The 24,840-nt window shown below is 36.0% G+C and overlaps 3 protein-coding genes across 5 annotated transcripts; 2 read left to right on the top strand and 1 right to left on the bottom strand.

The window, feature by feature from the left end:
* The first annotated feature begins 3,637 nt into the window (after positions 1-3,637).
* On the top strand, positions 3,638-10,957 carry LOC113091434 (dihydrofolate reductase-like). The gene is made up of 6 exons (XM_026256962.1): positions 3,638-3,844; positions 4,287-4,336; positions 4,438-4,543; positions 4,641-4,767; positions 9,519-9,634; positions 10,719-10,957. Exons 1-6 carry the CDS (start codon positions 3,753-3,755, stop codon positions 10,798-10,800), a joined length of 573 nt encoding a protein of 190 aa, XP_026112747.1. The 5' UTR covers positions 3,638-3,752; the 3' UTR covers positions 10,801-10,957.
* Positions 10,958-12,288: 1,331 nt separating this feature from the next.
* LOC113091360 (ankyrin repeat domain-containing protein 34B-like) lies at positions 12,289-18,592 on the top strand. The gene is made up of 3 exons (XM_026256834.1): positions 12,289-12,575; positions 15,734-16,013; positions 17,002-18,592. Exons 2-3 carry the CDS (start codon positions 15,811-15,813, stop codon positions 18,449-18,451), a joined length of 1,653 nt encoding a protein of 550 aa, XP_026112619.1. The 5' UTR covers positions 12,289-12,575; positions 15,734-15,810; the 3' UTR covers positions 18,452-18,592.
* A 621-nt stretch (positions 18,593-19,213) lies between these two features.
* On the bottom strand, positions 19,214-24,716 carry LOC113091362 (coiled-coil domain-containing protein 125-like). 3 transcript variants are annotated; one of them, XM_026256837.1, is made up of 12 exons: positions 24,296-24,716; positions 23,734-24,028; positions 23,291-23,349; positions 23,035-23,121; positions 22,868-22,945; positions 22,683-22,768; positions 22,285-22,367; positions 22,085-22,197; positions 21,900-22,007; positions 21,596-21,749; positions 20,563-20,675; positions 19,214-20,455 (listed from the first exon to the last, which is right to left on the bottom strand). In XM_026256837.1, the coding sequence occupies exons 2-12, from the start codon at positions 24,017-24,019 to the stop codon at positions 20,153-20,155; spliced, it is 1,470 nt and encodes a 489-aa protein (XP_026112622.1). In that variant the 5' UTR covers positions 24,020-24,028; positions 24,296-24,716; the 3' UTR covers positions 19,214-20,152. The 3 variants fall into 3 exon arrangements, with proteins under 3 accessions (XP_026112622.1, XP_026112620.1, XP_026112621.1); XM_026256835.1 differs by having other exon boundaries at positions 22,085-22,367; XM_026256836.1 differs by lacking the exon at positions 24,296-24,716 and having other exon boundaries at positions 22,085-22,367; positions 23,734-24,174.
* Positions 24,717-24,840: the final 124 nt, after the last annotated feature.

The following is a 24,840-nucleotide window of genomic DNA, read 5'->3' as shown; positions in this document are numbered from 1 at the left end:
GTAAACTCGGGTCAGCTGCTGAACACTTGCCTACTTTTAAACCTTCTCTATTAGTGATGTCACACTGGCAACACAAATTTATGAAATACATACCGCATGAAGCATTCGACCTGTTTTGGCCGGAAAAAAAATATCATCTTTTGAACAGCTGCTTCTCTTGAATTCATTCACACAGCCTTCATGCACAAACCTCTGTCCTGACTAAGTTCAAATAATTCATACATATTACATACAGTCCTTAACAATTTAGGATTCACACAAAAAAGAAATCATCCTTTAAAGGGAAACAGGTTTTCAGTTTATACTTGCTATGATGTTTGATCAACTTCAGGTTTTCAATGTGACTGCATCTTTTTTTTCTTTTCTGTGAAATAATATTTGAAATGGTTTATAAAGATTTAAGAAAATGGAAGAAATAACTAACTAGCTACCATATATAGTGTTCAGTAGTCTGGGGTTGGTAGGAGTTTTGGTTGCTAAGAGGTCATGTTTTTGAAGAAAGACGTTTATGCTTACCAAGGCTGCATTTATTTTATCAAAAAATAAAGTAGAAACAATAATGTTGTGAAGTATCATTAACATTTGAAATAACTGTTTTCTCTTATAATATATTTTACAAATGTAATTTATTCCTGTGGTGCAATTACTCCCATCCTTGGTGTCACACGATCCTTTAGAAATCCTTGTAATATGCTGATTTGGTGCTCAGGAAACATTTCTTGTTATCAGTAATAAAAACAGTTCTGCTGCTTAATATTTTTGTGGAAACTATGATGTGTTTTGTAAAAACATTATTTTATAAAAAGTTTGAAAGAGCAGCAGTTGTATGGAATGTCAATGTAAAATGTATTTACGGTCACTTTTGATCAAATCAAATTTGCTGAATAAAAGTATTAATGCCTTTTAAAATGTCTTACTAACTCCAAACTTTTGATCTGTAGTGTAAATGAATCATATTTTGAAGCATGTTATAACATATACAGTATTGTTAGTGATTTTTTTTTCTCATAGTCACTGTGAACTATGTTCTGTTTGAATGTACTGTAGGTATAACCTGTGGTCAAGTTTGAATGAGGTCAGCAGATGGTTAGTTCTCAGGGAAATGAGTTTAAGATCAGGAGTGACCTATGTCTGCATTTACATTTTGCTTTTTGGGGTCAGAAAATTCAGCCAAAGAATACTGCACTATTGAACCCACTGAGCACCCCTTAGACTCTATATGCTGTGTATTTATATACCTTTTATGACTTAAAAGTAATATAGTTTGATGTTTTCTCATTCATTGTCAGACTGAAAGTCATGATATCATAAAAACACATTTTGGCCCCTAGCTTAGTATTTATGACAACTCTCTGTTGAATCATAGAAATAAAATTGAATGTAAAAATGCATTAGTCTTTAAACACATTACCACTGTAAACAAGTTTGTTTTACATTTGGATGTAGTACACAGCTAACAGCTGAACATTTATTGTGAACAGAGACACCTGAACACTGAGTTTATCTCTTGTCCAAACAGCAGTTTGGTCATGTATAGTTTGCACTTTGACATGAGGGTTAAAAAAGTGGTCACAAGTGGACTTATAGTGTTTACTTCTAAACATAAAACTCAGGATTCAACCTCACAGAACCTACTCCATAAGATGCCCTCTTCTTATTCAAAGAATAATGTTTTGAATGTTCACCTTGAATGCCCTGCGGAAAACTCATTATCCTGCATGGAGATGCATTAAGCTTATCTAGATAACAGGGTATATATATCCTGAAGTTTGTCAAAGAGAGGATAAGATTGTCATGCTGTTGTTGTCACCCTGCTGCTGATGAGCTTAAGGCTTTTGTCGTCTTAAATAAAATATCTTGTGTAAAAATGACTAAAATGTAACTTAAAGGGATAGTTCACCCAAAAATGAAAATTATGTCATTAATGACTCATGTCGCCCTCATGTCGTTCCAAACCTGTAAGACCTCCGTTCATCTTCAGAACACAGTTTAAGATATTTTGGATTTAGTCCGAGGGCTTTCTGTCCCTCCATTACATTTATTACAAGCTCTCAGACTAAAGAAAGCTCAAGAAATTCTTTTGCATCAATAACCCTTATTTTGTACACAGTATAATTTTCCCAAATATCTCTGCTATTTTTAAATAATAAAGTTAGGATCTAGAGAGAGAGACTATATTTAGAAAACATAAAATAATAATAATAATAATAATAATAATAATAATAATAATAATAATAATAATAATAATAATAATAATAATAATAACATGAAGAAATAATTGACAAGAAAATAAATACTGTGTCCAAACATGATCCAAATGGGTCATTCTTCATTTGTTGTGGCAAGTTAAAATTAGCTAAATTTCTGACAATTTCATGTGTCACAGTGTCTGGTGTTATGTTGATAACTTACAGATCTGACATATTTTAATCAACATTTTCATAAATACATATTAATATTTCCAAAATTTCCCCCGATCTTAAAATCATTATGATTGCAGCATCCATTTCAGAAAAGTCTGGATTTAGGTGATTTGTTTGTAGTGTCCCTGTCTTTCCTGGTAACAACACAGACTCTAAAGTAACTTGTAATATGAAGTCTGTGGTATTACTTCAGAATGTATCAGACATTTCTTTCCCTCAGAGCCATTTAATCTTATAATTTAATATTTTTTGACTGTAACGTGTTTTAATCTTTTAGATTAGAGAATATAAAGGTACAACAGACAATTTTTCCTGCCTTTTTTATGTATATTAAACATTTTTTATTTTTTATAATAATACTTTTTTCCTTTGGCAGAAATAGGGGCTAATATGAAAAATTTAACATTTATTTTAAATCACTAGGTGGCGCTCGTGCTATACGGAAGCGCTGATTTAAACCCTAACCTGGTGTTTGACTATAACTATGTTGACTATGTATGTGAGTCTATAAACGGGGAAAGGACTAATATTTATTGTTCAAATTCTACAAACAATTCAGTGTGGCTCCATAAGGCCTTTAGGCTTCATGTCATGTTTTCTTTATGTATGTCAGTCATTGTCACAGTGAAATTTGCCGTTGTTCAGGCAGCTTGAACACACACTAGAAAGTGAATGTTAGGAAGAATAATTATTATTATTGATTTTTTTTTTTTTTTTTTTTTTTTTTACATTTTTAAAAAGATGAACTATTGTCGTGTATTCTTTTAAGGTGTTATGCACTTTTTTTGTATTTGAATACTTATGTTTTAATGTAAAAGTCCCAGGATAACAGCAAGTAATTTTATTTAATTTACACAAATGTAAAACTTTCTTTTACTGTCTATGTGTAAAACCATCTGCTTTTTTGTTAAAATATTATTTAGCAAATAATGATTCCAGCACGTGTATCAATAACATCGCGTACTCTACACAATTATGTTGTGTTTATATGTTTCTCTACATCCACCACTACTGACTTGTACCTTGAAATTTGATCTAAGGGTGCACACATAAACCCTAATTGTTTGTGTGCTACATTCTTAATGGCCATTGGCTATTTCACATTTGGTGGGCGGAGCGTGAAGCCTTCAGAATAATCGAATACGCTCATTGGTCAGTTTAATGGCGCGAACTTATTCCTACAGCAAATGAGTTCATGAGCGTCACATGGCGTAATTCATACTCATGAGCCAGGTGTTTGACGTACACGTTCGTAATTCGCTGGCGGGATGAAAACGAGGCAGTACGTACTAGCTAGAGTGTGATTTGTTTACTACATTCAGGATAGTTATGTCTCGAATACTCAACTGTATTGTAGCTGTGTGTCCAGACATGGGAATAGGGAAAAATGGAAATCTGCCATGGCATCCAATAAGACTAAGGTGAGCTCGTATTTGTTGCTAAATCTCAAGGAAATGTTATAAGGATTCAATAATATAAGAGGTGTTTGCAGTTGTCTAGTGCCCTGTGTAAAGAGTTTTGTATTTCTCACTAGCTATACGTTGTGACACGTGTGCAGCTATAGAAACTGAATGACTTTTTATAAATGAATTAAGTTAAAGCATCTTACAAAACATATTAAGAAAGAATGTTAACTTATAAGGAAGAATATTAGCTTAAGATGTACCTGAGACTGAACATTTTATGATTGCACAGATCTTTACCGTTAGTTAAAAGCTTGACCTTTATCCTGGAGTCCACTGGTGAATAACTACATTCATCCACACTACCAGAAAAACCCCTGACATATTCCTGCAATTTAACACAAAGCAAGCCTCAGAATTTATTCCAAGCGTTCATTTTAATTCTTGCCTTTCATTTTAGTAATGAATTCAAACACTTTCAGAAGATGACCACGACCCCTTCAGTTGAGGGTAACATGCTTACATTGTCTTATTTTTGTTATATTTTATTTGTTTGTTCAGAAATTAGTAAAATCTTAACCAAACCATATATTCTGTGTGTCATTTGACAGGTAAAAAGAATGTGGTTTTGATGGGCAGAAAGACATGGTTCTCTATACCTGCAACAAACAGACCCCTGAAAAACAGGATCAACATTGTTCTCAGCAGAGAGCTCAAGTAAACCTTTTTTTATGTTTACCATTTCTTTTCATCATGTAATAAATCACTATGCTGTTTATAAGTGAAGTGCCTGTTTCTATTGCTGGCTACATAGGACAGCCCCAGAGGGAGCTCACCACCTTGCTTCAGACTTCAGTTCAGCTCTCCATCTGTTAGACAGCAGTGAGCTCGAAAAACAAGTGGACCAGGTTTGGATAATTGGGGGAAGCGCTCTCTACAAGGTTGGTAAAATGACATAAATCTGTTGAGAAATTCCGAAAAATATAATAGATGTATAAACATATGTTGCTGAATATGAATCCAATCGCTTATAACCTTAAAGGATTAGTTAATCCAAAAATGAAAATTAGGCCATAAATTACTCACCCTCAAGTCATCCCAGGTGTATATGACTTACTTCTTTCAGACAAATACAGTCATTGTTATATTGAAACTTGTTTTTGATTAGTGATCGACCGATATTGATTTTTTATTACCGATACCGATTTTTTGTATGTTTATGTACCCGATAACCGATATGCAGAACCGATATTTATTTACTGTTATACTTCTGTTTTTGACAATTATTACAACACAAATGAGCTGAAAAAAAAACATTTTATTTATAACAATCACTCCTTCCTTGCATACAAAAAAAAATTTTATATTTATACACAAATAAATAGAGGGGTCTGAGTCCAAAAAATTTAAGTGCACTGTGCAAGTGTCTTTGTTTTAAAATAAAAGCTTTGATGAGGTAAAAAAATAAAAACGGGTAAAAAAATAAAGCACAAAAATGATTCTAACATATTGGTGGGGGCGGGAGGGCTATTTAGGAGTGCATAGCTATTTAGTAGTGTAACTTAATACTCCCAGTTAAGCAGAACTAGGTTTTAGTGTAGAAAACCGAGTCTTTCAGCATTCTGCCCTGTAAGCCTGCTTCCTTCAAAAATTTCATGCAGTGGCCGTGCATGAGGCTTCCTGATCATCAACCCAGTCAGGTGCTGAGCAATATGAACAAACTTTTTTTCCCGAGACTATATAAAGTTAAACAGCACTTGTCAGTTGGCATTTTATGATCTAAATTTAATCTAATGTTTAATCATGAAATGCCAACTGACAAAGTGCTGTTTGATTAGAACTTAATCAACCGCGATCGCGCATGGAGATAATAAATAATTAATTTCCACAAAGCGGTAGGCTATATTTATATGTGTATTAGCGAAATATTTGTTATGTAGTAAATTAAAATATAATCTAGGGTGTTTAAACAAGATAATCTTGTCAAAAGTTTCATTCAGTGGCCGTGCTTAAGCCTCCAGATCATCCGTCAGTTGCTAAGCAATATGAACGAACTTTCTCTTCTAGACTAATGGTGAGCAAATACAACAGATAGAGAATTAAATTCAACGCTTTTCAGAATCAGAATCAGAATCAGAATGAGCTTTATTGCCAGGTATGTTTACACATAGCGTACGAGGAATTTGTTTTCGTGACAGAAGCTCCGCAGTACAACAGGACTGTTTTTTTTTTTTTTTTCAACATGCACTCATTCATGTCTGTTTTATTTAATTCATTTAAAGATACGTCTTTATTGGAGCAGGACATGACGAACACTACGTAACTCGATGAGTTCGTCTCAATTGTTTAGAAACAAGCTGCATAAATTAACTATATCAGGAATTTATGTCTCAGATCTCATTTGTGCATGTCTGTTATGTTAAATAAAGTTGATTAATTAAAGCAAACCAAGTAGAACATATACTTTACCTGTGCACTGAGTTGTTGTTGACTGATCACCTCAGACGCCCGGGCTGCAATGGCGGAAATCTCAAAACGGCCACAAGATGGCGCCGTAAATCGGCGAATCCGATATTACAAAACCGATACCCGATTATGGAAAAATGCTTAAATATCGGGAAAAATATCGGTAAACCGATACATCGGTCGATCACTATTTTTGATCTTTAAAACTGTTTAATGCCACTCAGCAGGTGTTTCATTGCTTCAACAAAGTCCTCCTGTAGTGAATCAACATGTTTTTTAAGGAAAATAACCAAATTGAAAACGTAATAATCAATTTGATCTAGCTTGCGCTCACTGTTGTAAACGGAAGCAGTTCTGGGCAGATGACGTATGAGGTCAGCTTTGCGCATGCGCTGCTCAGAAGTGACAAATGCAGAAACGCAGCAGAGAGATCAAAACAACGGTCACTAATTAGAAGTACAAAACAAGGATTTGTTATGCGGAATGTCAGAGGATTTCGAAGGAAACTTTGCTTCCTTTGCTCCGGTTAACAAACGTTGGTTTTTGCGAGACTCATTGGCGCAAGTGCAATAACGACCTCATACGTCATCCTTCCAGAGCTGCTTCCGTGTACAACTGTTGGCGCAAGCTACATTCAAGTGATTATTACGTTTTGAATATGGTTATTTTTCTTACAAAAATGATCAATTTGCTACAGGAGGCCTTTGTTCACCTTTTTTATGTGGAGGGGGGGCTGTTTATTTAACTTCTTTTGGACTTATGCACTGCAACATCAGCTGAGTGGCATTAAACAGCTTGAAAGATCAAAGAAAAATTATAATGTAACTCTTGACTGGATACGTCTAAAAGAAAAAGTCATATACACCTAGGATGACTTGAGGATGAGTAATTTATGGGCTAATTAGCATTGTTGGGCAAACTAACCCTAAGTGAATTTTTTTTTTTTTTTTTTTTTTTTTTTTTTTTTTTTAAACTACAATGGTCTTGTGTTACCATTTTTACTAATTAACACTGGTAAATTTATGTATGAACATGGAAGTATTGTGGGATTATATATGTAAATTTGTGTAATGTTGAGAGATAATTGTATGCAGGGCTCCAGACTGTGACCATTTTTTCTGCCGGTGCAACTAATTTTTGTGAGCAGTCACACTGTGACCATGGTGTTGCCCAAGGCATAAGCTCTGCCATTTTCTATTGCATTCGAGAAACAACAAATGGCAGGTGAAACTAAACAGTGCTATGTTTTAGCTGCACAGAGTCAAAGTTGATTTCACGACACTGCACAGATAATAATAATAATAATAATAATAATTCCTTACATTTATTTAGCGCTTTTCTAGGCACTCAAAGCGCTTACATATTCAGGGGGTATCTCCTCATCCACCACCAGTGTGCAGCATCCACCTGGATGATGCGACGGCAGCCATAGTGCGCCAGAACGCTCACCACACACCAGCTTACTGGTGGAGAGGAGACAGACTGATGAAGCCAATCAGTAGATATGGGGATTGTTAGGAGGCCATGATGGTCAGAGGCCAAGGATGCCGAGGTCACACCTCTACTCTTTTCGAAAGACATCCTGGGATTTTTAATGACCACAGAGAGTCAGGACCTCGGTTTAACGTCTCATCCGAAGGACGAAAATGCGACAGTGCTGCGAGATCCACTGGGAAGCGTTTGAATTCACCACATAATGATAAGGTTACTGCGAGATTTAGTGAGGATCATTCAAATTCTGCACAGAAATCTCTGTTATAAACAGCGATGGCGTACACAACCTGAAGCGGTAACGCTAACTGTTACCAGGGTGTTGTGGTAGAAATAGTCTAATGCATTATATCATTCATTTCAGGGTCTGTACAACCTTTTGAGAGAAAAATGTAAGCACTTTTCAATGACTTTCAAGCATTTCACACAACTATTTACAGCATTTTAAAGTTCTAAGATGATCCAGTTTGGATGTTTTTTTTTTTTTTTTTATGGGATGAACAAAATGTACTTGTAGTAAACAAAAACTTATGTAAAAATCTTAAAATACATCAAATCACAATTATAACCAGTAGACAGCCGTAGAGGAGCACTTGTTGCCTTATTAGTCATTCATTTCTACTTTTTGTCTTATTTTTTTATATATCTTGAAATTATTATTATAAAATCATCAAGAAATCAGATTTGGTAAGAATTTGACACTTTTTGAAAGTGAAAAGAGTGAAAGTGATGTGACTTTCAGCCAAGTATGGTGACCCATACTCAGAATTTGTGCTCTGCATTTAACCCATCCGAAGTGCACACACACAGAGCAGTGAACACACACACACACACACACACACACTGTGAACACACACCCGGAGCAGTGGGCAGCCATTTATGCTGCGGCGCCCGGGGAGCAGTTGGGGGGTTCAGTGCCTTGCTCAAGGGCACCCTAGTCATGGTATTTGTCACAAACCTTTCTTTAATTTGCTACTAAATCACACAATCAAAAAAGTTGGGCAGTTTCATATGGTAGAAAAATAATGGTAAATTCAATAAGAGTGGAATATATCCATTTTTAAAAAGTAGATTTTGCACCTGTTACTGTTGTTAATAAAAGTAAATTTTGTATGAATCTCAACTTAAACTTAGTGCTTTACTGTCAATTATGTTTAAACAAAAACAAGAAATGAACATGAAATATTATCAGTAACTGCACTTGTTAATGCAAAACAATAGTCATTTTATAAATACTCCCAGCACTACCAAATCTGCTCCTGGCGCCACCATCTGTAGAACTTAGTGGCGCTGGTGCCACTGCTCTCAAATGTTAGTCTGGAGCCCTGGTGTGGCTTTTTATCAGTTTCATGTTTATGCTCATTCTTCATTTCTTTCTTTCTTTCTGAACACATTAAAATAATATATATTTTTAGTCAAGGTTGTGAAGTTTAAGTCCGACTTCACACATCATACAACCGAGTTATGAAATAAATTGTATTGTTTTTGTAATGTGGTTTGATGGTTCCTAACTTGAGGGTAAAATGGACTGTTTATATACATGATATACACTGTACAATATCAGTTGTATTTTAGTTCTAGTGCAGTGTAGACCAGATCTTTGTATTATCTTTGTTGTTATGGAAACTGCCTCAAGGCAAAATGTACAAAGGACTCCCTTCATACTCCTTCCTCCTCATTCTGTTAAAATCTTGTACAATGTAATCACTTTGTGAATGTGTGCTGTGTTCTTCAGGAGGTGATGGAGAGCTCTGGTCCCAGGCGTCTTTTTGTGACACGGGTTCTCAAACAGTTTGACTGTGACACATTTATCCCTGACATTAATATGGACAAGTACAAGCTCCTGCCCGAGTGAGTGCTCATTCAGTTGCTTGTATGTTTTCATGAAGGTCTATAGTACCTGGAGAGAGGTTAGCATTGGGGTTTATAATGAAGGCAGCTGCACAGCTACAAAATTTACGACAAAATATTAAGCTACTGTTTTTAACAGTAGTGGTTCCTGACTGTAACTTTAGAATCAGAAAGATCTTTATTGGCTAGTGTGTTTCCACAATAAACGCACAAAGAATTTGTCTTGGTGACAGAAGCTTCCAGTACACAGACAGTCTGACAAGTGACGAGACACCGATAACAGAATAAAAATAAAAGTAAAAACAATAGAGAAAGAAACGGTATACTGTGTATACAGTTGTTCTATAGACAAATTTGCAAGGGAATGTGTTGAATGAGTTTAATGTGAGGGAATGAGTTTGCAAGACTGCCCCATCATTTTACGTGCCTGTCGAAGCTTGTGATGTATTTTAATATATTCTGGGCACTTTATGATGGCTGCTGAAAATTCAGCTTTGCCATCACAGGAATAAATAACATTTTAAAATGTATTAAAATAGAATTCTGTTGTTTTACATTGTAATATTATTTCACAATATAAATATAAATATATATATATATATATATATATCCAGAGAGAATAGTGAAGAGTGTTACATCAATGAGGAGAAAAAGCTCTCTTGTTATGTAAAAATGGCATCTAACATCAAAAGTGGGCCGCACCAAATGTCACATCTCTCAGGCACACACGATAAGCATTTGAAGAGAAGTTAAATGCACACCGAATGTTGATACCGATTCATCACTGCCACTTCATCTGACAGGGCAAAATGGATCTTTTGTTATTTGTGTTCTCAAATTCATTTGATCAGATTCAGAAATTAATTGGCACGATTAACAATAATCTGAACCAGTCTAAAGTGGATGAAAGTACAAGCTTGTACATGTAATTGTGTGTGTGTGTCTGTATTATGTTTTGTACTGCAGGTTATCTTTTCTTATGTTCTTAACTGAAATGCGTGCTTGTGAAATCAGCCCTGATTATTGAAACATGTGAGTAATGTCTTGTTCCTTCTGTTTCTCTTCCTTTTTTCCTTCTTGTCAGTTTCCCAGGTGTACCCACGGGCTTACAGGAGGAGAATGGTGTTCAGTATGTGTATGAAGTGTACGAAAGCACCAAAGACTAAGAAGATCCTTTAAGCATGATATTAAAGTTGTAAACTTGGTCTAACATGTTGCATGGTCCAGTTTTTAAATCAGACTTCTGTATTTTTTTCTTTCTTATTTATGTTTGTCATATTTCCTGTCAACTCTTCTTAGGAATAAAAATGAAATGCCCAAAAATATGTTGTGATTCTAAGACAGAAAAATATATGATTTTATTCAATGATATTCAATGATGGTAAAATGTTGTGTGTGGTTTTCTTCAACTTTATATACTAATAGAAAGTAGACGGGAAACCATGAGAAGGCAGAGAGTGAGTAAAACGGGGACAAATGGACAGGATTCAGTCTCACATGAGCTCAACAGCTCATCTTGTTGCATGGGTCCTCCTAACCACTAGGTCTACTCTGGGGATTTGCTGCCTTTTGTCAAATATGCAAAAAATCTTTGTTTTTCCACTGGCACTGCTATATATATATATATATATATATATATATATATATTATTAGTTTCAGATTTAATTCCTGGACTATCATTTTAAATATTCAGAAAACAGTATACCTAATTTTGATAATAAATGTTCTTTTCCACATCTGCTATCCACTTAATCATTCTTCATCTCGCCAACTGCTAAAGACATTGTGCTCATCTCCATATTCAATAGCAACTGAAGTGTATGCTGTTAAGACATATTTAAGATCTGACTTCTCTCATGAATATGCATGTTGTTTCGTCTTCAGGCTGGCTGATTGACAAAGGTTGTCATATAGTTCAGAGAAGGGTCACAATACAAGCACTTTTCAGTCTAATCAACACAGACTCCTATTTTAAAAGGCTAAATGCCGCAATCAGACAAAACCTTTTTAATCTGATTGGTTTCGGGTTTGTTCAGCCTTAATGCACTATGAATGTTTACAACCGGGCTGAAGTGAACCTGACTGGAATTCCAATTACCCAACACGTGCACCATGTACACAACTTAAGTAGCACTTAGATTTATTTTCAGAGTACAAACAGTCTCTAGAGGCTTGAGAAGTGTTTGCGCTTCACTATTTTATGCAAATGAGTTGTCTTTCAAATAAAGGGGTAAAGGAGAGCTGTGAACTTGACATTTTTCTGTTTATCTTTTTTTATTTGGTATGCCCAGTTTTTGCTATTAAATACCATTCATTTTCTGTTATTATTCCATTAGGAGTCTTATTATTGTCCTTTTTATCAGTGCCATCATTGCAGGCTTATATATAGTGACTGCATCAATCGCATGGATCCATTACACACCCTCCACGTCCCTCAGGAGCTGAACTGCTGCCTCAAAGGCGAGACAGTTGTGTCATAATGATGTAACTGCACCATAGGACTCATGATCGTGTGAGCAATGTTGACATCAGAGTTAGCAACAAATGAGAATCTGTGCACAAACTCAGCATATGAGCTCAGTAGCACTCTTTCGTAATAGGAGAATAATGGAGTGATCACACACTGACGCTGAATGTGTAGGGACTGGCGTCACATTGCTCTATTAAGCTTGACTGTCCCCCGATGCACAGGGACTTGGTCTGTGTTACGTTGGTAGCTTGTTTCGAGACCTGAAAGCAGAGGCACTTGTTCTTTCTGTATCTCTCCTCTTTCCGTGCCACTCTTTCATTTTATCCTCAGTGAGTGCATATCTCCACACGTTCATCTGCCACTTCAAGTTCCAGCTTTAGTCTCACTGCTGGATTACTTGTCTATTACCAAGATGACATGAAACAGGGACAAGCTATTGGAAAACTAAAGCTGCAACTGGTTTAAAAAAAGGTAAGGACCTTATCTCATCTCCTTTAGAAGTATGGATACTTTTAAAAATTAAATACACTTTACATTTTTATGATGTATAACTTTTTATGTTAAAGATTTCTTGCAGATTTTTTTTTATTTTATTTTAGATGTGCGAAGCTGTTGGTCTTGGTTTTTTGATGCAAATCTTGCTAGACTTTATATGATGTGACTTGATAGAGCTTTTTTGTTAGTTTTGACCTTAACTCTATTCATCTGTAAAAAATAAGTACAAGTAGTTAACACAAAAATAGCATCCGAGGATTTTACAATGCATGTGACTTTTTAAAGCTAAGCTTAAACTGTGTGTGTGTGTGTGTGTGTGTGTGTGTGTGTGTGTGTGTGTGTGTGTGTATATATACATATATATATATATATATATATATATATATATATATATATATATATATATATATATATATATATATATATATATATACATATATACATACATACATATAAAAGGAACTTAAGTAAGGTTCATCTGGGGTAATTAAAATAACATTTATGTATTTCATATAAAATGATTAAGCATAAAAAATTCTTATGTGAAAGAATAATCCATAAATGATTGTGTATAAAAATATATTTTATACAGCTATTTTTATATACAGTAGAAATTGAGTTTAAATGACAAAATAATCAACTTGTAAATAATGTAAATATTTACTTGTAAATAATTATTTTCCAAATGAAATGAAAAAGACATGCAAAGTTAAGGAACTTCTGTATGCTGCTTTCCCTGTTTCGCATATAAATGTGTTGTATGGACATGGAAATGTATCGTATCAGCAGAGGAGGCTAATAATTTATTCTCCTGATCCTGGCAAACCTCGAAAGCACAGTGAGGAAGCTTTCATTACCCTCATTAATCAAGACAGACAAAAAACTATTCTTATTCAGTTATCAGTTGATGTCACAGAGAGTGGGTTTTCATTTACCCTGCAGGTGTTTTGAGAGGGACAAAATCAGCCCACCATTTGTGAAGAGAATTAAGTATTGCGTGCTCTGGCATGAATCACAGATGCATACAGGTGCGTGAAGTGGTCTGGTGCTCCACTTCAGTGCTGCTGCAACAATCACCACCCTCGTCTGTTATGCTCCTCATTTACCCATGCTTTTTAGCACAAGGCAGCGACAGAGAGAGAGGCCTGTCATTAAAAATTCTCTCTGTTCCCAAGCGCGATTGAAGACTAGGGCTATAGCAAACAAAGCTGTGGTTTTAAATGCCAACCCATGGAGCTCTAGGAATTAGCAGCTTAAACCGAGATGTCCTGCAGCCATCAGGCAGTGTGTTTGTACCAGGCCAATTAGGACTTTATCCTGTCTGTACAACTTGATTTGAAAAACCAATCCATCAGGACAGAGTGGTTTATTAACACACAAAACATAACATGTCAAGAAAGATGTTATTTAGGAAAGGCAGACATTTCAATAGGTAAATAAAGGAATTATAATCCACAAAGATTTTACATTTACCCAAAGTGCTGACGCAGTCTCTCATTTAGCATGGTCACGTGCAGCTTCCAGTTCTAAGAAAAGCTACAGTTAGAGCGTCAGCCAAGGTTGTCATCCTTTTAATTTTTGTTGGAGGACACAAAAAGATTTTCTTACTCAGCTCCAGTGAATTCACATTTATATACCTGACTGAGGCAGTCTTTGTTAAATAAAGAGTGTGCTGCAACTGTGCTCTGAGCTGAGAGAACAAGGCCACATGCACAATAGACTGTATAAAGCAATGCCATGCAATGAGGCAAATACAGATTGCATCAAGCTATTGAATTCCAGCCTGCTGAAAAACACTGCTATTGCTCTTATAAGAACAGACCGTGCATGTCTTGTGCACGCTAAAGACAACACTTATACTACATTCGCTATTTTTTAATAGACAGCATAATTCCCATGTGTCTTTTAAAAAGCAAAAATCAAGGTCACAGCAATGCTCTTACAATGGAAGTAAATGGGGCTGTTTTTTATTTTGTATTAAAAACACTTACATTCATTCCTCTGTTAAAACATTTTATGTATTATTTGGGCTGCAAAGTTGTTCCCTCTACTTTATGACAATTTTAGGGTTTTAAATGTTACGTTTTCATGGCAATTAAATAAAACGATGTAATTTTAAACAGATACTAACAGAAAATTTAAACATAACTATAATCCAGATTTTTTGCTTATTTTAAGAAAAGGAGGCACAGGTTGAAATTTATTTGAACTTTATGCCAAAAGTGCTGTTGATTGAGCAAAACTTGTATTAAAGGTGTCATATGATGCGTTTTCTATTTTTCTTTTCTCTTTGGAGCGAGCTCCTTTGTAGAATCACTCAAGGCCGCGGTGTGTGATGCTGTTTCGTTGAGAAAGCGAAACTACTTTGTTTGGCCTTCCGTGTTTATATCATGTTTATAATGGGTTTTATGCTCCGGTCAGACAGAGCATCACAATATGTTGAGGGGCGTAACATTTTGGACACACGCGTGATGTATTCGGCCAATCACAACACACTGGATAGCTGGCCAATCCCAGCACACCTTGCTTTTCAGACCGATGAGCCTTGTAAAAAATTGATAGTTTCAGAAGGTGGGTCATAGAGGAAAAACAATAATGTACAGTATGTGGAAAATAATGCGTTTTTGAACCTTAAACTGCATAAAAACATTTCATTACACCTAATTATAAATAATGTAATGTTCAAAATAATGTTCTTTTTAGCAGCATCATATGACCCCTTTAAACCCAGAATATTGCTTTACATATGTTGCCTAAAAGCATGTTAAGAACAGAAATATACTGCAAAATTAAAATAATATAAAAGGGCAGTAATTCATCTTATGTAAAGGGGATTAGAGAACTAATTCAGTTTTCTTATGTCTCCTTGTCAAGTACCACCTAGACATGCCACCTACATAGTCATCATAAAAAACATCTTCATATTGTCTACCCGGTGAATGGCAAGAGATACTAGAGAAGAAAACCTCTCAAGCAAATTATTCTAAGGCAAAGAGGAAGATACACATTTCAATGTCAAAGAGTTATCAGGTTTGCTTTGATGTGAACGAATCAGATACAAAAGCAGACACTTAAATGAAAACCTTGAAAAACTGTGATTCTGATGCAGTGTGCTCTCCTCTCTTGCCTGACAGAAGTCAAAGAAGAAATCAGCTCCTATGATCCACTGAGCCGACGCACATTAGCCTCTCAACAGTCTCACCACACAATCATGGAGGACTCAACAGAGGTGCGAACGGACGGAAACTCTTTGCTTAAAGCAGTATATCTGTGTCGCCTGAGATTGACGCGTCTGTTGCTGGAAGGAGGGGCTTACATTAATGAGAGCAATGAGAGAGGAGAAACTCCATTGATGGTGGTCTGCAAAAGTCACCATGCCGATGCTCAGAGTGTGCCAAAACACAAGATCATCAGGTGGGTCTCTTATACCTTAATTATAATAGTAATTTGTGCCATGAAACTCAGATATTAGTTTATTAAGTACATTAAAAATGCAATTCAAACATCAATACAATAACTCTTTTATGATGAGAATGTTTTAATTTTTGAAATGAGTAAAGGTGAGATGTATTTAATCATTAAGAAAAAATTCTCTTTTTAAAAATATTGTATAAAAACACTTTTTGGCATAAACCTATTTTTATTTCTTAAAAAAATAAAGATTTTAAGAAAACTGCTTCACAACTGATACACATGAATGTGTGTCAAGTCCAGTAATTAATTTTCTTAGTGTACCGGAATATTTGCCTATTTTATGATAGACTCCCCCCCCCCCAAAAAAACACACAATATTTAGAAAAGAAATTGCCATTAAATATACATTACTGGTAAGAATAATGTATTTAGTTGCCCAAAAGTGAAAGTAAAGATTTTAAATGCTACAAAAGATTTTAAATAAATGCTGTTCATTTAAAGTTTCTACTTATCAAAGAATTCTGAAAAAAAAAAATGTACCAGGGTTTCCACAACACAAATTCAGCTTTGCCATCACAGGAATTATTTACATTTTAAAAGATATGAAAATAAATAACAGTTATTTTAAACAATAATAACATTTTACAATATAACTCTTTAACTTTATTTTTCATTAAATTAATCCATAAGAGACCCCAAGATATTACACCATAGTGTAATATACAGTTTTTGGATGCTTACACTGATATATATTCAAGAGGTAAAGAAAACATCTCTGTTATATTTTGAATTACTTGAAAGTCACGACATTTGCCAAGTATGGTGACCCATACTCAGAATTGGTACTCTGCATTTAAACCATCCAAGTGCACACACACACAGCAATTAGAAGTGAATTTTAAATTATTTTTCTTTATCATGAACACTCTGGTATGCCATTGATCCATTCCTTTATGAGCTCACTTTAATGTATCAATCTCCTCAACAGGTATCTTCTTGAAAACGGTGCAGACCCCAACATCCAGGACAAGTCTGGTAAGACTGCCCTAATGCATGCCTGTATAGAACGGGCAGGACATGAGGTGCTGTCGCTTCTGCTGTCCAGTGGAGCTGACCCTAGTTTAGAGGACCACAATGGTTCCTCCGCTCTGGTCTATGCAGTTAATGCGGGAGACACGGATGCACTAAGTGTACTACTGGATGCCTGCAAGGCCAAGGGCAAAGAAGTCATCATCATAACAACAGACAAACTACCCTCTGGAAGACAAATGACCAAGCAGTATCTTAATGTACCACCTCCTCCAAATCTTGAGGACCGGTTGCACTGTGCCCCTGTGTCATGTATGTGCCCTTCTGAAATTCTACTCTGTACCCCTCTTATCACACCACCCACCAATAACCAATCGGAGACCTTGGGATCCACTCCAACACTGCCCACATCCAAGCCAGGATCACCGACTCAAGATTCAAGCCCTCTGCAAGCAGGTAGTGTGGCGAAGCTGTTGCATCTACAAAGGCTTCACTCAGAGCCCTGGCTGAAGATCCCTCCATCTCTGCTTCTACAGCAATGTAAGTCCTCATCCTTGACCGAGGAGCTTCTAGATATCACCCCTGAAGAGGAACTCTCCTTTGGGTACAAGGGTTGCAGACCTCCACTGAAAACGACAGTAGCTCGGCAGCAAAGCTTAGATGTCAAAGACTCTACAGGTCTGCTTAGAGCCTTTGAGACATCATCTGATGCTGAAAGAGAACTAACAAAAGAACAGAAATGGCTCAGTAGAAAAATGTCCTATGATGGAGAGTTGCTACCACACTCTTCCTCACATCAGAACCTCAAACAGGCATCCATCTCAGATGCTGCCCTAGTGGACCAAGACCCAGGCTTTCTACCCAATCTGGCAGTTTCAAGTCTGCGAAACATTTCTTGCCGGCGCAACTTTGGAATGGACCATTACAGTTCTGACTCTCAGCTGCCTCAATTTGGGAGCCAACCTTCTGAAGACCTCGGGAAGACAGGAGGAGGAGGAACTGGAGGGAAGGAGAAACGCAAGCTTGTTACTAGCCGCTCCTCCACTCTCTCAGGATCCAGAGAGTCTCTGGAATGTCTCGTCCAGAGGAAGAGCCCAGCAATGCTGGAGCGGAGGGGATCCGGAGCCTTACTCCTAGACCATATCTCACAGACCCGGCCTGGTTATCTACCACCTCTCAATCCGCATGCGCCCATTCCAGATATCAAAGTTAATACCAGTGTTGGCCTCAACAGTGGAAGCAAGCCTGTGGCAGGACCTACACCCGTTGTTTCTGGATCCAGGCATTTTGTGCCCTGTGCCCCGAGTCATCCCAGAGATTACAAGAATAAGAGTCTGTTAAGACGACACTCCATGCAAACCGAGCAGATCAAGCAGCTGGTCAATTTTGAAGAGATTTTTGGTCAGTAATCCATCACAAAAGAAGGTTGTGGTAAATACAGAGATTTAATGTCATGTGTCAGTCTACACTATGTCTGAAATCCGAAGATAATAAAGTTAAGATTTAAATACGAATTAAAATAAACATCTCAACCACCTTCCTAAAATGCACTTTCCAGACTGGACAATATTATAAACTTGACTGCACTTTACTTCTGTTCTTTGTGCTCTCACTCATTGTGCACTGAATCAGAATACTGAACTTTGTTGCCGTTTAAGGAACGGCTTTCTTTTTAAACCTGATTCATGTTTATGTATTTACAAAACAGAATATAATGTGAAATTGTATTTACACATTGTCTCAGACTCCGATGTTGAATGACAAAATAAGCTTATAAAATTCATATACTACATGGTTTAGTACATAGCATACAAGTGTATAATGTATCATTTGGGACGCAACTTTTTTTACTGTATGTGTGTGTTTTATTATCTCAAAAACAATATCAGTCTAAGTGCAATTGCTTTAAATCCTAGTTTTGCTGAAGTTTTGCCTGTAAAGCAACAGATCCTCCGATTTAAGAACATCATGTTTGCCTTTCCAAACAGTCAGGCTGTACCTGAGAGAGAGAAGGTGAGATGTTAAACACAATCTCAGTTACAAGGCTGACACTAAGGCAGAACACAATCAACTTCACCAGTGAATAAAAACATATGAATAATGCTTTAAATTTGGCATCTTAATATGAAAATGTGAAATGATCCAAAGCACAAATAACATTGTCATTATTGAATTCCTTCTATCTATGATTTTTCATGGTACAAATAAAGCCCATACTTCCCCTTCATTTGTCTGAGTGACTGAAAAAATTTACTTGGACAAATGATTATTTTTAATCTGGACCAATGCAATGACAGTATCTGATTGGACAGCTAGAAACTTAGCTTTCTTACCTTTGGTGTTTGACAGTGATTGTAGTTTGAGGTAGCAAACGACCAAATAGGCTGTTGTGATAAGATAACTGTTGTGCATAAGTTGAAACACTACAATTCATGTTTAATTAAACCCATATATTGTTATAAGTAATATACTTTTTTGAACATAACATTTACATTATGACAGCTAATACTTTTAAACATTACGGAAACCGGTAGCGTGAAGCATTATGGGATATGCAGTTATTCAGTCTATGTTCACACTTTCGAAAGCTCGCTTTCACTACGAAATGTACAGTACTAGTCAAATGTTTGGTTAATCGTAGTATTAATTAATTATTTATATATATTAATAATAATAAATATGTTTTATTAAAACACAAAAATAGTATATTAAAAAATCATTATATTACCGAGAAATATATACATTATTATTTTATTTTTTTTACAAAAACACATACAAGTATGTATGTCTGTATATAAAGAAACAGTATAACTTTAGAACTTACAGAGCATTCCCAGAATTCCCTAGGAGTACCATGAAATTTGTTGGCTGGTCCAACACATCAATTTAAAAATTTTAGAATTAAAATTTGTGCATAATGTATATTAGATCCTATCAACTTCATTGAGCGCTTGTGGTTAGAATCGAGGGTATTTTCAGTTCAGTTATTCTGGGTATTCTGGGTTACCTGATGTTCTGGTTTCCTAGGTAATGGCACATAATATGAAAATATTGCAGGTATTTGTCTTTTGAAGTAATACAACATGAAACTTAATTCTTGTCTTGTTCTTTTAAACATCTTTATTGTCAGGTTTAGCTTCTCTAATTTCAGTGGAAGGCTGATTTGGTTTGGAGGTCTGCTCATCATCAGCTGCAGGGCTGTCAGGTACAGTGAGATCTGCAGAGCATCTACGGTCTCTTCCTCTGCTCCATTCACTCTCCTCAGATGCCTCTGTTTTTGTTTTACTGTCTATGTGTGAAAGGTCCAGCTCCTCTAGCTGCATATGGAGACGTTTTTCTAAATCCTTAGTGTTTTGTGCCAACATGTAGCTCACCTTCCTCTGATGTGCCAAGGCTTCCTCTTTGTCTTTTAACTTAAGAGGGAAGACAATCAAAAAGTCAAGCCAAATGTAGTGTTAAAGTATATAGAAAAGTATATAAAATCAAAATAAAATCAACATATAATTAAAAGTATACTGACCAGATCAAGCAGCATATGCAGTGTTTCATCTGAATTGGCTGATATCTTTCCTTCACTTGTTATGGGCAGAAATTTTTTCAGCCTTTCACCTACACTGAGAGACCCCTGTTTCCCTTTAAAATAATAAATAATATTAAATTAGTAATTAATCAATTTAATTAATTGAAGAGTTGCACTGTAAAATAATCAAAATCAAAACTAATACTGAACTATAACTACAACTGATATAAAAATAAATCAAACTTATTAAAAAATAATAAAAAAAACGAACATAAGCACAATTCATAAAAGTTCGATTAAAAATGAAACTGATAATCTATAAGTAATACAAAAAAAAAAAAAACTGATAGAAACTTTAATTATAATGGTATATTATAATACCATTAAAGCATTATTTACGATGCCATTGTTGTCAGATTTTATGGGTGATTTTACATTCTTTTTAATAACTGTCACACACATTTTTGAACATAGACTTTATAGTGCACGATCCAAACTTAAATTTTTATAATTCATGAATGAAAACATTTTGTAACATGATATTAATGTACCATTTACATGGTAATGCAATGTCTGATTTTTAAATGAGTTTTAAAGGATAAATTTTGAGATTTTAAGTTTTCAGTTGATATATAATTTCTGATAATTTCTAAAATGTGATAGAGAAAAATGCAATGAAGAAGTCTTTTTTAAACAAAGGTCAGAACTCCTGTTATAATGTATATTTTTGAGGGTGCATGCTTGTCATAAATTAATCTATTACTTTTCCTTCATAATTTTTTACAAAAAAGACTGGTAAAATATATATTTGGGAGTTTTAGACCTTTCCAACGATATATAGTTTGTCAAGATTAGATTATATTTAATTGTAATATAAAGAAGTAAATGTAGGCGTCCCGTATACGGGATGGGGTGACAGTTAAATAGTTAAACTAAATCTTGGAGATGTCTGTGAACATTTTTAATGAAATTGACATAATACACTGCATGATTTTTTTCTCAGTTTTAGCTATCCAGCATAGCAACACTTTACCTCTCTCATGCCTTTGGTAGTGCGACTGGTGTCTTGCGGTCTCAGCCTGCCGGAGCACGTTCTCACCGACTCTCCTCAACTGCTGCTCAAAAGCGATGCGGAAAGCATCCATCATGACGTATGCCTCCTCCTTCCTCTTCTGCTGTTCCTCCAGCTAATGCAGACAAATACATTGTGTTACAAGACCCTCAAGGACAAATTAGCAAAGCCAGCACTGTAATGGATTTAATACATGCACTGGCTAAATATGAGGGTTAATTTGCAAGGTAATGAAACAGAAGTATTGATAAATGAAGACAAGCACCTCTTGCTTGAGCTGGAGAACCTGTTTGCGACTTGCAGCAGCACTTCTAGCACAAGAGCATGGCTCGCCCCCATTAGAGTTACACTGACATGCCCCATACACCGCTAACTGAGAGATAAGAGGATAGAGAGCTGTTTACTACAGAACAAAGCTATTTAAAACAGACTACAATCCACCAACATTACCTCTAGCGCTGAACCGTCTGTTCTCCGGCTGCAGGGAGGCTGGGTCCTCTGGTAGTCCCTTCTTTCCTTAGCACTGAGCATTGACAAAAGCTCCAGACATTTTTGGCTCAGGGCTAAGACACAAAATGCATAAATATGCACTGGGAAAAAAAACAGCAATTGGGTCCTGAAATAAAAGTAAGAACTACGTTGTGACCTACAGGCATTCTCTGTCATTTGCTCCTGATGTTCTCTCAGTTTCTCCTCTAGTGCTTTCTTTAGGACTTCATTTTCTGCCAGCACCCTGAAGTGGTAATGACATGAACCAGTGAGATGTGGGTGTTTTTAAAGAGAAATGAATTTAAAATGGGCTCTATTTACTTCCTCAATACATAGCTCGAGTCTTATTGGGCATATTATTAAAAAAAGATAAATTCTTAATTAAAATGCTCTGCAAATGTGCAATGCAAAATGATTGCAAATATCATTATGATGATTTTTAAAGTCGCAATAAAACTGAAGTAGCAGCAAATCTTCTTCTGTATCAAGAGAAGTCTTCTCTCTGTCACCAGTTTTCTAATCATGCCAACTTTAATAGTGTCTTTTTGCATGGGTATACCTCTCATACTTTAAACTCCATGAGTTTTCCACATTCTTGAACTGCACCTTGTTAAAAGTGATCTCCCATTGCAATGCATTAACCTCCTGTGTGGAAAATAATTCACTGGAATGAGATCATATTTTCAGGAATAAGTTTGAATTATAAAAAGATTAAAAGCAGTTTAATTGTTGTATGAGTCCTACCTTTTCTAGGGCTTTGTTGCTCTCTTCACTCTTCTGAAGCAATATTTTGGTATGACAAGTTGCTTTGTCCAAGATTGCCTTCAGGGACAAATGTAGCACAGGGCTGTAAACCACTTCATAAATGACCTAATAAGACCTAATAATGATACAATCATATTTTGAAGTACCTGTCCTTGCAAGATCCTAAGAGCCTCATGTTTTCCCTCCAGGTGGCGATGAGTGACCTCCAGTTCTGTGCGTAACAGCTCCACTTCCTGATACAAAGTGAAGATTTCCATACACCTTAGACATGTTCACGCGTGAAGATGTGTATCTTTTATTTACTCCATTCAAAACTCACAGGGCTGCTACTTTTCTGCAGCTCTATTGTGTGAGATATATTTTGATTGATCTTTTATCACATTTGGTTTTCAGTACGTTTACCTCTGTGACCTCCTGTAGTCTTCTCTGCAGCTCTTCACTTGTGTCTTCAGAAGAGCTTTCTACAAAAGAATGCAGTTACATTTAAAAAGCAGTGTTAGCACATGGTTTTCTAGGATTGTCAACACATCATATCCTGGTAGCAGTGTGGTTCTATTGTGGAATATTTGTTTAAGTATAGAATTACTCAAGGGAGTACACAAAGTTCCCTCCCTGATAAAAAAAATAGCAGGTGTTGACTTCAACAAACACCGCAAATCAACAGAGGATTAAGTGTTTGGAGTGGGATATTACCAGGAAGTTATCCTCTTTATAATAGCTTTAAAACTGAACTCACTTTTATCATAAGCTAGATACAGTATAGCTTAGTCTGGTCTGTGCCCATGAAAGAATCAAAGAGGTTTGAATGTTTTAAATGACTTTAGATGCCAGTCCAGAAAACTAACCCGACTGTCTTTTCTCCCACCGTGCGGCTCGTTCAGCTTCCAGTTCTTCCCTAAAAACAGCATACATAGCTCTGCATGATGTCCAAGAGAAGGGCCCATTGCTTCTCTCGCTGCCCCCTTTGAATGGTAGCGACTGAGACATGAAGTCTAGAAATTTCCCCCTGCTCTTCATCTGTGGGAGATGGTCATGATGTCCTCTGGATCTGGCCCCCATGCCATCACCTAGATCCCCCTCTCTCATGTCATCTTCTGTGGGGCACTGAGGGCATGAACTCTCACCTTGCATCACGATAAACTAAAAAAAAAAAGAAAAAGAAAAAGAAAGAAGGAAATCGTCTGAGTGAATAAAGACAAAGAAATACATCAGTCATGTTAAGTACTACGCATGTTTAAAGACAATAAAACTGAAATCTATGTAAATATCATGTTTGACAGTCAAAACAGGAGACATGGAAAGGTTAAATCGAGCTCGATAATTTAGCATACTGGCCAAAGCAAAACGAAACTTCCTTGAGAGTTAGACTAATAAGGTTAGTCACTACAAAACATAACCATTACATACCTTTACGAAAACCTGTCCGTGAGGGGAGGCATTTGTATTTCGCTAACAAGAACAAGGACTTCAAGACTTTCCTCTCACTTTGACGAAGTGAAACTTCATGAAGGGAGGTGTCCGAGTCTGACCCAACTTGATTACAGAACACACTATTATATAGATCATGAAATATCGCCATATGGCGGAGGTTTTCGAGCGTTACAGTCCCACGGATCCCCAGTGAGGTATTAGCAATAATAATAACCTGCATCAAAATCCATCATAAAAGCTAATAGTATTTTCCTTTCCACTTTTGAGCTTCCATCTGGACGATTGTCTAGTCTTATCCAAGAAATGAAATGGGACAGATGAGCAATATATGAAATTAAATTAAAAGATTTAGTTGTACATTGAGTACAACTTTAACCATATTTATACTGTACATCTAAAATATACACGGTCTATTTGAAAACACAAACAATAACAAATATATGACATGTACCTTTCCACAGGCTCCCTGTTGTATCTTCAGTCCCCCAGTGACAGTAACAAATATAGATTCATAGATTTTT

This window comes from Carassius auratus, unplaced genomic scaffold (assembly GCF_003368295.1).
Source record: "Carassius auratus strain Wakin unplaced genomic scaffold, ASM336829v1 scaf_tig00214183_4049273_7079891, whole genome shotgun sequence".
Taxonomy (NCBI): Eukaryota; Metazoa; Chordata; class Actinopteri; order Cypriniformes; family Cyprinidae; genus Carassius; species Carassius auratus.
This window is presented reverse-complemented; position numbering and strand designations above follow the sequence as displayed.